Source organism: Stenella coeruleoalba (genome assembly GCF_951394435.1).
Source record: "Stenella coeruleoalba genome assembly, chromosome: 10".
Taxonomy (NCBI): domain Eukaryota; kingdom Metazoa; phylum Chordata; class Mammalia; order Artiodactyla; family Delphinidae; genus Stenella; species Stenella coeruleoalba.
Window position 1 is genome coordinate 65,276,884 of NC_137156.1, and position 13,927 is coordinate 65,290,810.

General features: G+C 42.7%; 2 protein-coding genes across 14 annotated transcripts in view; both read right to left on the reverse strand.

The window, feature by feature from the left end:
* The window catches only part of LOC307192700 (microtubule-associated protein 4-like), a 169,630-nt gene that overhangs the window by 31,066 nt on the left and 124,637 nt on the right, over positions 1–13,927 (reverse strand). The gene's annotated exons all lie outside the window — the stretch shown is intronic.
* On the reverse strand, positions 316–13,407 carry LOC307192701 (uncharacterized protein). The gene has a single exon (XM_079933972.1). It carries the CDS (start codon positions 13,294–13,296, stop codon positions 10,120–10,122), a length of 3,177 nt encoding a protein of 1,058 aa, XP_079790098.1. The 5' UTR covers positions 13,297–13,407; the 3' UTR covers positions 316–10,119.

The window sequence follows — 13,927 nt, forward strand, 5'->3', positions numbered from 1 at the left end:
GTAATGATGCCGGCTTTCACCAGTATAGACACGTGTGTACCCACACACTCGCTTATGTGACACTATGCCCACACTTCCACTATCACCTACTCAAAAAACTGTTTTAAAAATAAGACTGATTTGCCAATCCTAAGCCATAACCCTTAAAGAACAAAGACTCCAAAAATTTGCTCAAAATTTCACTTAAAACAAAGAACCTTAATGTAATATCAAAATTGGAGGCATTCATTTCTCAGAGGAAGAGTAGTTTTGTTGTCGTAACAACTTATCAAATTAACCTGAAAACTGACTTGCGTGAGTCCCCAAAGTCCAGTGAGAGCTCCATCTTGTAGCTCTGCATTGTGCAAGAGTCTAATAAGTGGTTCATTTAAAGGTTTCAGTGATCAGCACTTTGGGGACATGTAACCAAGTTGTAAGACACTTGTGTGACAATACATCCTCGCACTTTTACTCCTGCCCCGATCCCTCTTAGTTTCTTGGACAAGATGTGTCTCTCCCTCCTACACCAGCCCTGCCTGCTCTTTCCAGCCTGCTGATGACTTAGTTGCCACGGGAACACACTGCAGCAGTTCATCTTCCTCCGACCTCTAGGACTTAGGGACCTTGGCTATCTGTGGCTTGGGGTTTTAGCCGCCCACCAGAGCCCACTGCCCCCATTTAACTCAGCATAGTCCTTTGCTGCCCTGAGCTTTGAGTTTACAAACAGTACTTTCAGGATTGAGGTACCCACAAGAGAAAATTCTTGAAAAAAAAGTTACACTGAAAGGATAGGAAAAACTCTGCCTTGAACAAAGCTGATTTTTGTTGCCTAGCCTGTAAGTCGCTAATTGAAGTAACATAGGATATTGTGAAAGTCTATCAAGAATACAAGAGAAGGGCTTCCCTGGTGGCGCAGTGGTTGAGAGTCCGCCTGCCGATGCAGGGGACACGGGTTCGTGCCCCGGTCCGGGAAGATCCCACATGCCGCAGAGCGGCTGGGCCCGTGAGCCATGGCCGCTGGGCCTGCGCGTCCAGAGCCTGTGCTCCGCAACAGGAGAGGCCACAACAGCGAGAGGCCCACATACCGCAAAAAAAAAAAAAAAAAAAAAAGAATACAAGAGATGGATTTCCCTGGTGTCACAGTGGTTAAGAATCCGCCTGCCAATGCAGGGGACACAGGTTCGAGCCCTGGTCCAGGAAGATCCCACATGCCGCGGAGCAACTAAGCCCATGCACCACAATTACTGAGCCCGCGAGCCACAACTACTGAAGCCCACGTGCCTACAGCCCGGCTCCGCAACAAGAGAAGCCACCAGAATTAGAAGCCCGCGCACCTTGCCTCAACTAGAGAAAGTCCGCGTGCAGCAATGAAGACCCAATGCAGCCAAAAAAAAAGTGAAGAGATTACCAAGGCCCAGCCCAAGAAAGCTTCCTTAACTGGAGCCTCTGTACCCATTACTCAACTTCTCTACTTGCTATTCATACCCTGCACATAATATTCTCAATTCCCAACTAGAGCGCAAGAACCAACCCTAATATGTTTCCTGCGTTAGCATCAGTACCTAACACAGAGCTATGTTCATGGTCAGGAGTGGCAATGTTGCAAAGCTGGAAAAAATGTGAACTTAACCTCTGTCCTGAACATTAACTGAACTCATATATACCTCTCCTTCCCCTTGACCTTAAGTAGCTTAGCAGCAATACATGCGAAAGCACAATAAAGGTTCATTAGCAAGAAACTAGGGTCACCTTACTCTTCAGCAAAGCTCTCACCAAGGAAGAGCAAGGAAGGATGTATAATAAAATGAAAAATGAAGGTGGTGCCAGGAGGGTCATGATTCTAATTAGTAATGGGAAAAAATAAGAGATGAGTCTTGGGTATATAAAGGCTTGGTGATAAAACATGGTCAAATTCTGGCTTTCAAAGAATGAGGAAGGTGTGTCTTTATTCCTTAGCAATTGTCTGCTACTATTTTCCATTCTCAAGTGGACTTACATTTACGTTGGTGTCCTGTTACAGTGCTCAGCACTGTGAGCATCCCTTCACTGCTGCTTCTGAGTGGGCAAGCACGTCCTCCTGCTTCACTAAGAAAACATGGAGATCCAGAGGCTTTTACAGAGGGGAGGGGACAGAGTGGCTTATAGTTTGATTACACTATTGCTTTGCAACACGTACCAAGGAAGAGATCACACGGAACAAAAATTAATGTGTTTATTTCTCCCCAATGAGGTGACTGCTACCTGGATGACAAACAATGAGAAAAATCTAGTACAGAATAATTAGTAAAACCTGAGGATGACCCTGTCAGTGCCCTAGTCCAATTCAGAATTACAAACACAATCTCACTCAGGAATGCACATTCACCCACGGGAGAGAGTTGCATCAAGGAACTCAACTCCCCCACCCTGCCCCCATCACTGTGATATTTTATCAAGTTGGCAGATGAGGAACTTACATGAAGTCTTAGAAAGTTGAGTGTGCCCAGGTAAAAAGAAATGTACTTAAGAACCTGAAGACTTAAATTCTAGACTCAGTTGCCACTAGAATTCCTTGCCTCTGGGTTCTGCTTCTACTTATTCAGAACTCACAGAAATGTCACCTCCTCTGTAAAGTCTCCTAGACCCCTAACTCCTAAACTGAATCCTTAATGTTTACACAGAACTATACTTGTTCTACTTCTTAGGATTTGGAAACTACACCATAATCTTCTCTGTATGTGCCTTTCCTGGAAGCTTCTAGAAGGCAGGAATAAGACCTGTCCACCTCTGCTATGCAGGTGCCCAGCACAGTGCTTGATACAGTGCTTAAGTAGGCTCTCAAAAAAGTTCTGCTCAAGGAGGAATGGACGGATTCCTTTCACGGACTTCTATCATTTGACCTGATCTCTCCCATCGTTAAACTCATGTAGACAGGTGCTGATTTCGAATGTCCTTTGGGCTGAAGGTTTTTAAGTTCCATTCCGTCTGAGTCTGAGGAAAGTGCATGGACTTCCATGTGTCTGGTCAGAAGGCGACCTCTCTTTTATCAGACTGTATAACAACTTGTCAAGCTTCCAAGGGCTCTGGCACAGCTTGCAGGTCTCTGATCTCAGCAGATGCACTGGCAGATGTTTCTGGTTTTGCCTTGTGCCTTGAGCTAGTACTCAACCTGTTCAGGGCCTTGGTTTTGATAAGCTCCACAACTGGTTTCTCTGCATTCTTTCAGTTACCAAGGCAACAAAGCTACTTTCCAGATTGACCAAATGTTCCCTGTTACTGTCTCCAGGAAACAATTTCTAATAAATTATCATTACAATGAAAGTCGATACGTCTACTGATTACAATGATGGATGACACTCTACTAATAAAAGCTGAAGACTGTGAAGCTGCAATCTAGTTTCTTACCTGGAAGAAAATGATGTTTGTTTATATATAAATATACATGTATGCAAAAACATTTCAAAACCATATTCTACTAAATCTTAGAAAAATTTCTTAGTACATGTTTAACTCAAGAAAATCGTGATTCTTCCTGATTAACTTTCAAAAGTTGGGAGGCAGACAGAATGAAAAAACTGAAGCTAGTAATCTGACTTATGTGACCCTTGATAAAGGTAATTCATTTACCAGGACCCACAAAATGGAGGCCGCCCCCGTGGCTTGGCCCACAAATCTAAATCGAAGTCAGCCTGCACTTCACTGTCAAGGAAAGCACCTCACTGTCAAAGAAACCTAAAACACACCAAACAGTCCTTCGAATCAGCTTCAGCTAGCTCACCTTGCCCTAGAAAATTGGACCTGTTAGCCTTATAAGGAAACCCCAGACCTCCTAGCCAGTCATGCCCTATTTCCCCCAGTTGCCGCTTATAACGCTCTATAAAACTCGCTCTTGCCCAGAATCCCTCGGTAAGAGCGGTCCACTGTTGTCCGCTGTACTCCCCTAATCCATGGATTGTTCTCCCTTAAGTAAAGGACATCACACTCATTACTAAATTGCATTATTTTTGTCATTTAACAGGCAAAAGCATTAAAATGCTTACAGATGAAAAGTCCCCCAAGAAGTACAACTTGGAAATTCCAGGCCTTTTGAGTACTGAGCCTAGCACAGCCTCCCTGAAAAAGATAAGAGATTCATGCAAGCAAACTAGGTAAAAGCCCAACTCCCTCCACCAATTACCTCCAGTGTAAAGTTTAAGATCCTCTGCTCATGGAGGTACACACGACTCTCAGGACCCTTGAAGAGCTTACCTTCTTTTCTCCCCAATCTTGTCTCAGAATGTTTCTCCCTGCTGCCCACATGATGTATATACCAGTCACACCCAAATGTTTGCTAGTCCTCAAATATTCCATGCACTTGCACTTCACTATGCCTCTGTGCAGTCTATCCCCTAGAATGCCTTACCCTGCTTATCAGCTCTTCAAACTTCCAGACCCATCAAATGTCACCTCCTCCAGTAAGCTTCTTTTGCTCTCCTAAGAGGACTTACTTTCTGCTCTGTATTCCCATGGCACATAGCTCATCCTTCTATTACAGAACTTCTCTCACTAGAGTAAAATTATCTGTTTATGTGTTTATCTCCCCACTTTGGAATCCTTGAGGAGTAAAAGCTGTGGCTTCTTGATCTACCCTTAGAATGTGGGAATAATGTTACCTGGCGTTTGCTGAATGAATGAATGAACTAAATACTAAAAAATCCAAATCATGTTGAGTGTTCACTATCAGCAGAGCAATAGAAAACGTTTATATGACAATCAGCTTTTTGCCTAAACTTATACAAATTACATCGTTGCTGAACAGTTTAAAAACTAGCAATTTCAATCTGCTCACAGCTGAGATGACCTACTCAATGTCACAGGTAAAAATACGCATGGACGTCCCCTCTACTGTCCACTTCATATTTCAAAGGAGTAAAAATTCCTGCAACACCAAAAGTAAGAAGCAAGTTGCATTTGCTTTCTTAATCTTCCAGTGCTGTCAGCCAGAGGATAAAAGTGAGGGAGCGTGAGGGGAAGAAATTCCTTTTAAAGTAGAACAACCAATAATTGCTGGACTTGTTTCACAGAACATTTAGATGCTCTGGCTCAAATAAGGTGAACAGTAGCACAGAACTGTTTGAGGGTTAAGAGTTTAAGAGAGTGCTGAGCGTATAGTAAGTTTCAATAAACAATAACTGTTTTTAGTTACTGAACATATAGACTCTCCCAATAAATTTCATTAATATACAGCTAGTAAGAAGAAAACAAGCCAGAGAATGAGAGGGTAAGTGGGAAGAAAGCAATTAGGAAACTTCACAAATGGCACTACATTTAAGATGTGGCGCAGTGGGTAAGAATCCGCCTACCAATGCAGGGGACACGGGTTTGAGCCCTGGTCCGGGAAGATCCCACATGCCGCGGAACAACTAAGCCCAAGCACCGTAACTACGGAGCCTGCGCTCTACAGCCCACGCACCTAGAGCCCGAGCTCCACAACAAGAGAAGCCACCGCAATGAGAAGCCCACGCACCGCAACGAAGAGTAGCCCCTGCTCGCCCCAACTAGAAAAAGCCCGTGCGTAGCAATGAAGACCCAATGCAGCCAAAAATAAATAAATAAAATTTTTAAAAAAAGATATTACCAAATGGGCACTTCTCCAGTTGTAAGACTGTAGTGAGCTCTGAGATTACAAATGATTTTTTCATCTGCTGAGCATATTTTATTTATGTACAAGGGCCTTGAAACTGTTAGGATTTGAGGTTTATAAATTACTCCAAGTTTCACACCAAAAGAATTTCCCACCATAAACTGATATTCCCAGCTGTTGGAAGACTGTTGATGGGCTCAAGAAAACTGAAGAAAAAGAAATGAAGCCAGATAAAGGGAGAAATGGCTCTCACTATGGCAAAGGGAAGGGCCTATTTATGGAGACCCATGATAACTGTCCCTCTCACAGAACAACATGCCAAGTGCACTGCCACTCACAGCTCTCCTTGGCTTCCTTCCAGGGGAGCGACTACTATGGAGCCATCGCATATACCAGAGTCCAGTAAGGATCGCCCTTTCAACCTTGCTCTTCCCTGCACAAAATACACGGTCCCAAAAGAAGTCCTTTTCGGACAAGTTGAGCTCAGATTTCCTGAAGTATCTCAATGTTCCTTACTTAGAACAATATGCATAATATGTGAAGAAACCTTCTGCTAAAGTTTCCCTAAACTTTAGGCATGAAAAAATAACAGGAGAGGAATCATTAAGCTGAAAGAGACTTTAGCAGTATATTCATTTTCCCTACTTCCAAAGAAGATAAGCATAGCAAAAGGTAACTCAATTATAATTTTAAAACTGTCATTAGACATCATATACAGTAAAGCTCTAAGCTGGGTGGTAGGGAGAACACAGGAATAAATCAAACACAGTCTCTGCCTAGAGAATAAAATGCTAGACAGACTTAAAAGACCTAGATTCTAATCCTAAATTAGCCTCTGATTAGTTTATGTCCTCATGATGTGTCTCCATTTTCCAACTAGAAAAGTGCTTAGTTATAGAGCTTGGATATTAAAATTTTAAAAATATAATTATTAATCATCGACCTTCATCTTTTTCTTTTTAAGAACCTAAAACTTCTGGAAGGTTCCTCTGAGGCAAGAATGAGGAAAGCATGGGCCTTAGAGTCAGAACGACTTGGGTTTAAATTCTATTTCTGCCACTTCACTATCAGTGTGACTTTAATATGGAGAGCCTCCATTTCCTCACGTGTAAAATGGAGAGAATCCTTCAAAGTACTGTTGTGTGTGTGTGTGTGTGTGTGTGTGTGTGTGTGTGTACACGACTATCCACCTACCTATCTACAGACAACTAGACACTTAGTATTCACTCAATAGGTGGCAGATGCTATTATTTTTATGGACACCACTAATAATATCTTTACTGTCTGAACACTGAAAACCATGGGTAACACCATCCGACCACAGGAGAGTTAACATGAATGATTCGAAGTGAGGAACAAAAATAAAATTTACCAAGGCCAGGTCTATTACCAGGCATGCATGAAACATCAGAGCCCATATGAACCCATAAGGGGTTACCCTGCCTAGTTCCCTATCACAAATCCAGGCACTCCCCATTCCACTCAGTCCCCTGCCTCAGAGCCCAGGCTTGCCTAAAGCTCTGCATCTGCACATTCGCCTGCTTTCTGAACATCTCTGAATAAGCATTATTAGAAACATACAAGATCTTGGGAATTCCCTGGCAGTCCAGTGGTTAGGACTCCACACTTTCACTGCCGAGGGCGGGGGTTCAATCCCTAGTCAGGCAACTAAAACCCCACAAGCCGTGAGGCCAAAGAAAAGAGAAGAAATATACAAGATCTGCACAAAGAAAGCACCAGTGAGGGACTAAGACACGTAAACCTGAACATGTGATGTTACTGAATATGGCATGTATTACATGTTGGACAGAAAAACTCAACATATGCAACAACTCTCCCTAGGGTAATCTATATTTAACGTGATTTCAAGAACAAGACTGACTGGATTTCCCCCCCCACAAACCTATGAGCCAACTGTCAAGTATATATGAAATAATAAACAAGCAAGAATAGTCAGGAAGACTCTGAAAGATAGGGTGACATGTGGGGCTAGACCTATTAGATATTAAAATATATTATTAAGCCACATTGTGTTACTTAGAGCATGACAAAGGTGGTATTTCAGAGGGAGACAGAATATACAAACATAGTGAGACAACCAAGTAATCATATCGCATATTTCATAAACAAAATACACACACACACACACACACACACACACACACACATACACACACACAGAAACAAATAAGCAAATTCTAGACTGATCAAAGATTAAAAATGTGAAAAATTTAAAATATTTTTATGAACTCAGAGCAGGGATGGTTTTTATAAACTGGATAATAAAGGAAGTCATTTAAGAAGTAAAACACAAAATACATTTATACCAAGTAATAATTTTTTACCTATTAGACTGGCACACCTCAACAAAGAAGAAAAACCACACTAGTAGGAGAAAGTACAGGGGAACAGGTACTGGTCTATGCTCAGGGTGGGAGTATAGTTCTGGTGCAGCTCTGTGCCCCTATGAGGAACAATTTGGCAACAACTATCAAAAAGATAAACATATATTCTTCAAATCAGAGGTTCTAACCCAGAGCCCCTTTTTATTATACAGATGTATTTGTATAAGTATGTATGTACGTAAGTATGACATTCTGTATATACAAGATTAGTTTACGCACCTTGTTTCTAATAGAAAAAAAAAGGAAAACATCTGAACATCCATCAATAAAGAAGTGGTAAAATACATTAGGGTATCTCCATACAGTGAAATACTATACAGCTATTTAAAAAGACTGAGGCCCCTTTCTTTGTACTGATTTGTAAAGAGCTCTAAAATAACTAGGTTTACAAATCAAGGTACACATCGGTATGCATGATATGTCTCACTTTTATAAAATCAGGAAATATATATATCATTGATTCTTTATGCATAAATTGTCTGAAAGGACGTGTAAGACATTGTTAACACTGGTTGCTGGAGAGGGAAACGTGGATGGGGGTTAACAGAGGGAGGCAGACTTACATTTTACTGCATATCCCGTTCTACCATGTGAATGTATTAACCTATTCAAAAGTTAATTTTTGAAAATTATAATTTTACCTACCAAAATAAAAAAAGTATAGATTGTTCTCAGGGAAGGGGTGTGATAGAATTTAGAGAAGATATTTTGTCCAACATACATCACTCCCTCCTCAGCCACTCTACAAGGCTACTCCTAACACATGTCGCTGAGGGTGGCCTGGTCAAGGTAGGAGCCCAAAAGTTCTACAGCACCTGGCTTGCCTCCTCAAGAATCACAATAAATCCTCTTCCTACATTTTTCAGTAATACTGAGCTAAAAGAGATGCCTAAGTTTCAGAAAACTTACATGTTATCCTTTAATTACCACTGAAACCAAAGAACTGGTCTAGAACCTGAAACTAATGAACTGGAGAGAGGGCTGGGAATCTTAATGAAAGCTGGAAAGCACTTTACATACAATATCATTTTCTGCCTTGGCAACAGGGTAGCTAATGGAAGATAAAAACGGAAAAGATCAGAATGTTTTATGCAAATAATAGCTTCTAGGATTCTCTACTCACATGACACACGTTCCTTACCGGGTACATATTCATGCATAGCACAAGCTTTACCCAAAACAAGTCCATACCATGCAGAACACCATCTCATGATGAAGCCTCTCCAAAAGCCTAACTGGCTACACCAAGACCAACCAGTGTTTTTTCATTTCTGGAGTTAGTAGCTGCATCATGCAAGCTGGGAAACAGTGATTAAGTAATAGCATCATTTGTAGGCTGTGAACAGCCTCAAAGGCCATGATTAGATGTATACTTTTCAGGGGAAAAAAAACCCTTAACATTTCTAAATCTTAAAGGAATCATCATCTTCTCAGTCTCCTCTCAATTACTTCACTGATTAGAGGCAAAAAGGGCAAAATTATGAGGAATCCTATATGGGCAAGTTTTACAGACTTGCCCATGGATATGGACTATGTTTCATGGACATAGGCTATGTCCAAACTCTAACCCCTGTGAAACTGTGGGCCAATGGCTGTAAGCAACAAACTGCTAAAAGATAGAGCTGCATCACTGAGAGATCATTTCCCACTTCTAGAAACACAAATAAAGTCTGTGCTTACCAATCTGGGTGGAGGCTACCATAAGGGGTTCATTTTCATTCAATCCAAAAGCAATTTGGATATTTAGTCCCACCAGCACAAGTTACATATGTATACTGGAAAAAAAAAATCCCACACACACAGCTGGACATGAAATGTTTTCTTTCCTCTTGTGAATCCTTATACAAAATAATGATATGATTAAAATTTGGCTGTAAACTTTACACATAGGAGGCACACTTTTTTTTTTTTTTAAATTTAAGAATATCATGGATGGTGATAGACTTTCTGCTAAACAATTTATTGTTTGAAATTCAACTTCCCCTGAAAGTCAAGGTTCAGTGCTGGGTAAAAAGGCATGCAACCAAGTCACCAGCCTCCCAAGCTGGACACAAGGCATGCCTTCGCTGCAGAAAACACATAATTAGCAGTTACAGGTCTTCATGCCAACAAACCAATGGTTAACAAGAATGATTAGAGTCTGGATGGAACCAAAGCACAAGCTCTTTGCCTTTCTGATGCTGACCAAAAGCCACAAGCACACACATTTCCCCACGGCAGGTTCATACCACTGGACTTGAGTTGCTTGGATCGCTCTCGTTCCTGGACTGTAGATTTTGGTAAAAGTGGAGTGAGTCCTCGGGACTTGGTGGGTCTCATGTAGCCTTTCATGGGTTCTGCCGCTCTGCTTTTATCTTCCTTCTTCCCTTGTCCCAGTGCCTTCGGTTCAGATTTTTCTGTCATTTTCTCAGGTGCCTCTAAGATCTTGTCTTTGGGTTCTGGGAGTTGAAGAGCCTTGGAAGCAGTCACTACTAACTCATCTACCACCCTTGAAGGAGTCACTTCAACTTTGCCATCTAAGACACCTGACTGGAGTTCTGGTGGTGCCAAGGAAACACATGCCATTTCTCTGCTTTCAGAATCCAGACTGATTTCTTCCAATTTATCCTTTTCACTTTCTGGTGGCAAAAGAGTCGTATCTACCTCCTTATTCAAACTATCTGGGCCCTGGGAATCTCTATTTTCAGCACGTTGGTCCTCACAGAAACTGGGCTTTTGTGCTTTGTCTCCCATTAGGTCAAGAATTGGAACTGGAGCAGAACCTTCCTCAGACTCTTTCTGTTTGTTTACTGGACATGTTGGAAAATTACTGCTATCTGCACATGCTTCTAGGACTCTGACCCCACCTGCCAGGCTTTGTTCTTCTATGAGCACGCCAGAAAGAAGGTGGCCCCCTGCTGGCTCTGTGGTTTTCTCTACTGAGTGCTTTGATGCACCACTGGGCACTGACTCAGATTCTCCTATCACATGCCCTCCGTCTATCCCTGCTTCGTTTTTCATGGGACCAGCAAGCTCATCTTTATTCTGAAGACAGCTAACTCCATGGTTATTAACTGTTTCTGTGGCTGCTGTCAGAGTTAGGGCAACTCCTCCTGTGCTTGTAGAGGGCATAACAGCACAGGGAGCCTTGGGTCTTTCTTCAACTGGGACTCCAACTTTGCTGCAATTATCTACCTCTAATAATTTGGAAATCTGGGCTGGAGCTGTCTCTTGCCTGCTTTCTGCCAAGGTGTCTGGAAATGAATCACTTTCCTTTACTACTTGAAAAGTAGAAGGGGGCAGTTTTTCACAGGCTGCTGATTCCTGAGCCTCTAGGGGGACTGTCTTATTCATCAATCCTGGTGGTGTTCTAGGGCAGGTAAATGTAATATTTCTATTTTCATCCACATAGCCCATTCCTTCAATTCTGTGGTCCCCTATGGTTGCCATGGGAACATGTATTTTTGTTGCATCTATCTTATTCTCCAGAATGTGCTTCTCAGGGAAACTATTTTTAACCTTTTTGCTTTTTCCATCATTACTCCTTTTATTTGGTTTGTCAGCAACTACAGTATGTCTCTTGGTCACATCTGTCTTATTCTCCTCAGACGGTACTGAAGGAACAAATCCTGCCCCCTGGATTTGGTCTTGGCAGCTCACATCTGTCACCTTGGTAGCTGGTTCAGTAACAGCAAAATCCTTGCCTGCACTTGTTTTGTTCCTGCCAAGAGCCCCAAGCTTAGAAAAATTAACCTCAACATTTCTACCCTTTTGGTCAACTCCTTCCACTGTGGGTGTATCTGATATACGTGAGAACAAAGGGTCATGATCTATGGGGAAAGTAAGTTCTAATTCTCTGTTTTGATGGGGAGTACTACCAATATCCCCACGCTTCCCTACAAAAGGTGGGTTGAGGATTTCTTCCTTCCTCTCCATTCTAGCAGGCTGTGTGGAATAACTATTTTTAAACTTTTTGTTTTTGTCTTCACTGCCTCTTTTTGTAGGCTTTTCAGAAATCCAGGGAGCTGCCTCATGATCCATCCAAGGACATTTTTCCTCCTCGCTCTGGTTGCCGACACGCATGCCTATGGCTACAGCTCCTCTTTCTGTTCTAGCACCGGAAGTCTGAATCACGCCTGACCCATTTCCCAAAGGAATCAACGCCTGCAAGGTGCCTGCCACCCTCAGGTCAGTCATCTCCTTAGGGTCCCGCATCACCACTGCCTCAGTGAGCTCAGCCACGGTCCCTGGTTGCTCTGAAGAACCCAGCCCCAGCTCCTCGCTTTTATCCATTCTTTCCATTTTAGGCGCTGGCTCACTTGGCACAAGAACAATTGTGTCCTTGCTGTCCTTCTGGCTGTCCGCAAGCCACAGCAGCTCAGACCTTGCTCTCACCTTCCCAGAACTTGCTCTCATCTTCCCAGAACTTCCCTTTCCCTTCCTGCTTTTGCCATCACCTGCCATTCTCTTAAATGGTTCATTCCCTAGTCCAGGAACCTGAGCTAACACCGTGTCCTGTGGCTGCTCAGAAGCAAAGATGCTGTTCTCCTGTCTTTCCTTGGGAATACTTTCCGTTTTTAGTTCTTTAACCTCTTCAGCTCCCTCAGAAAACTCTTTCTGTTTGTCATTCTGCAGTTTAGTCATTTTACTTTCATCACTCCCTTCTTTTAGACTACTTACTAATGGATTACCTGCTGTCAAAGTGGGTATGGAATTAGGCAGTTCTTTTGCTGCTTTGGGTTTTGAAACTCTACCCTCAGCCCCTTGGTCCAAGACAGGAGAGCAACCCTCTTTGGGTCTGATCTCCAAAGGAATTTCTACTTTGTGTGAAAAAACTTCTGTCAGGGGTCCTTTCAGATTGAGGGAGCCTACTGTCTGGCTTTTATCCACAGGAGTCTCGAGGTAGGGTGCAGGCTGTGATTTGCACTCATCTTGCTGCAGCAATTTCTTGTCTTGGCTCTGTGGTGCTGACTTGTTACCTCTCACCTCTGCCTCTACTCTCAGTTTGGGCTGAGAATTTACTGCAGTTTTCGGGGGTTCTTCCAAAGGACGCAAAGGAATGCTGAGACCCTCGGAGGCAAAGTTCTCAGCTACCAGTTTGGCTGCCCTGGAATCAATTTCACATCCCTTTTTCAAGTTTTCTCTGGATACCAGCCCATGTTCTGTGCCCACAGTGGTAGGCTGGCTGGGGGGAACACCTGACTTTTGTGGGTCAGTGGCAGAGGGATGACCTTTAGGCTCATCTGCATTGTCATCATCCCAAGGTCCCCCAGCCCGGGGCTGAGAGTATCTCTTTTGCTTTGGTTTCTTCTTTTTTTTCTTCATCATCATTGGTGTTCTTTCTATATCCCAGGACTCCCTGCCAAGATCCCTCTGGGGTTCAAGGAAGTCACCATGAATAGTTTTCCTCTGGTTCCCAGGCTCACCACAGGAAGACGAACCAGAAACCCAACCCAACTCAGACAAAGGGCAGGGGCCCAGCCCAGGATCAAGAGTCTTCCGTGGAGAAGAGCCTCCCAGCAGCTCAGGAGGGACCCTGGCAAGCCTGGGCCGGGCGGGCCGGGCGGACCTGCGATCACTGGGTCTGCACGCTTTTTTGGCTTGTGTGGGAAGGGTACCTGCAATACATGAAGTTGGCCAGAATTCCAAACAGAAAACCCCTTGTTATTGTTTCTTTAAGAAAATGTCCATTTAGTGACTCATTTAAGTAGTCTATTTTCACCAACCCACATACTGATTCATTTAGGAAAAGTTTTTTTCCAAAACATTTCTCACTCTTAACTGGGATTAGTAAATATTTAACAAAAATCAAAGATCATCATCTTGGGTAAAGACTTTTTTTTACAAAATGTATTTACAAAATATTCAAAACTTGATAAAAGAAATTCAAACAGCAATCTTCTAATCTGTATAATAAGCACCTACTGCCTATAAATCTCCTCTGATACTTATTTATATTTGT

Coding starts and splice junctions, on each gene's coding strand:
- LOC307192701 (XM_079933972.1), bottom strand. CDS start 13,296: ATGATGATGAAGAAAAAAAAGAAGAAACCAAAGCAAAAGAGATACTCT.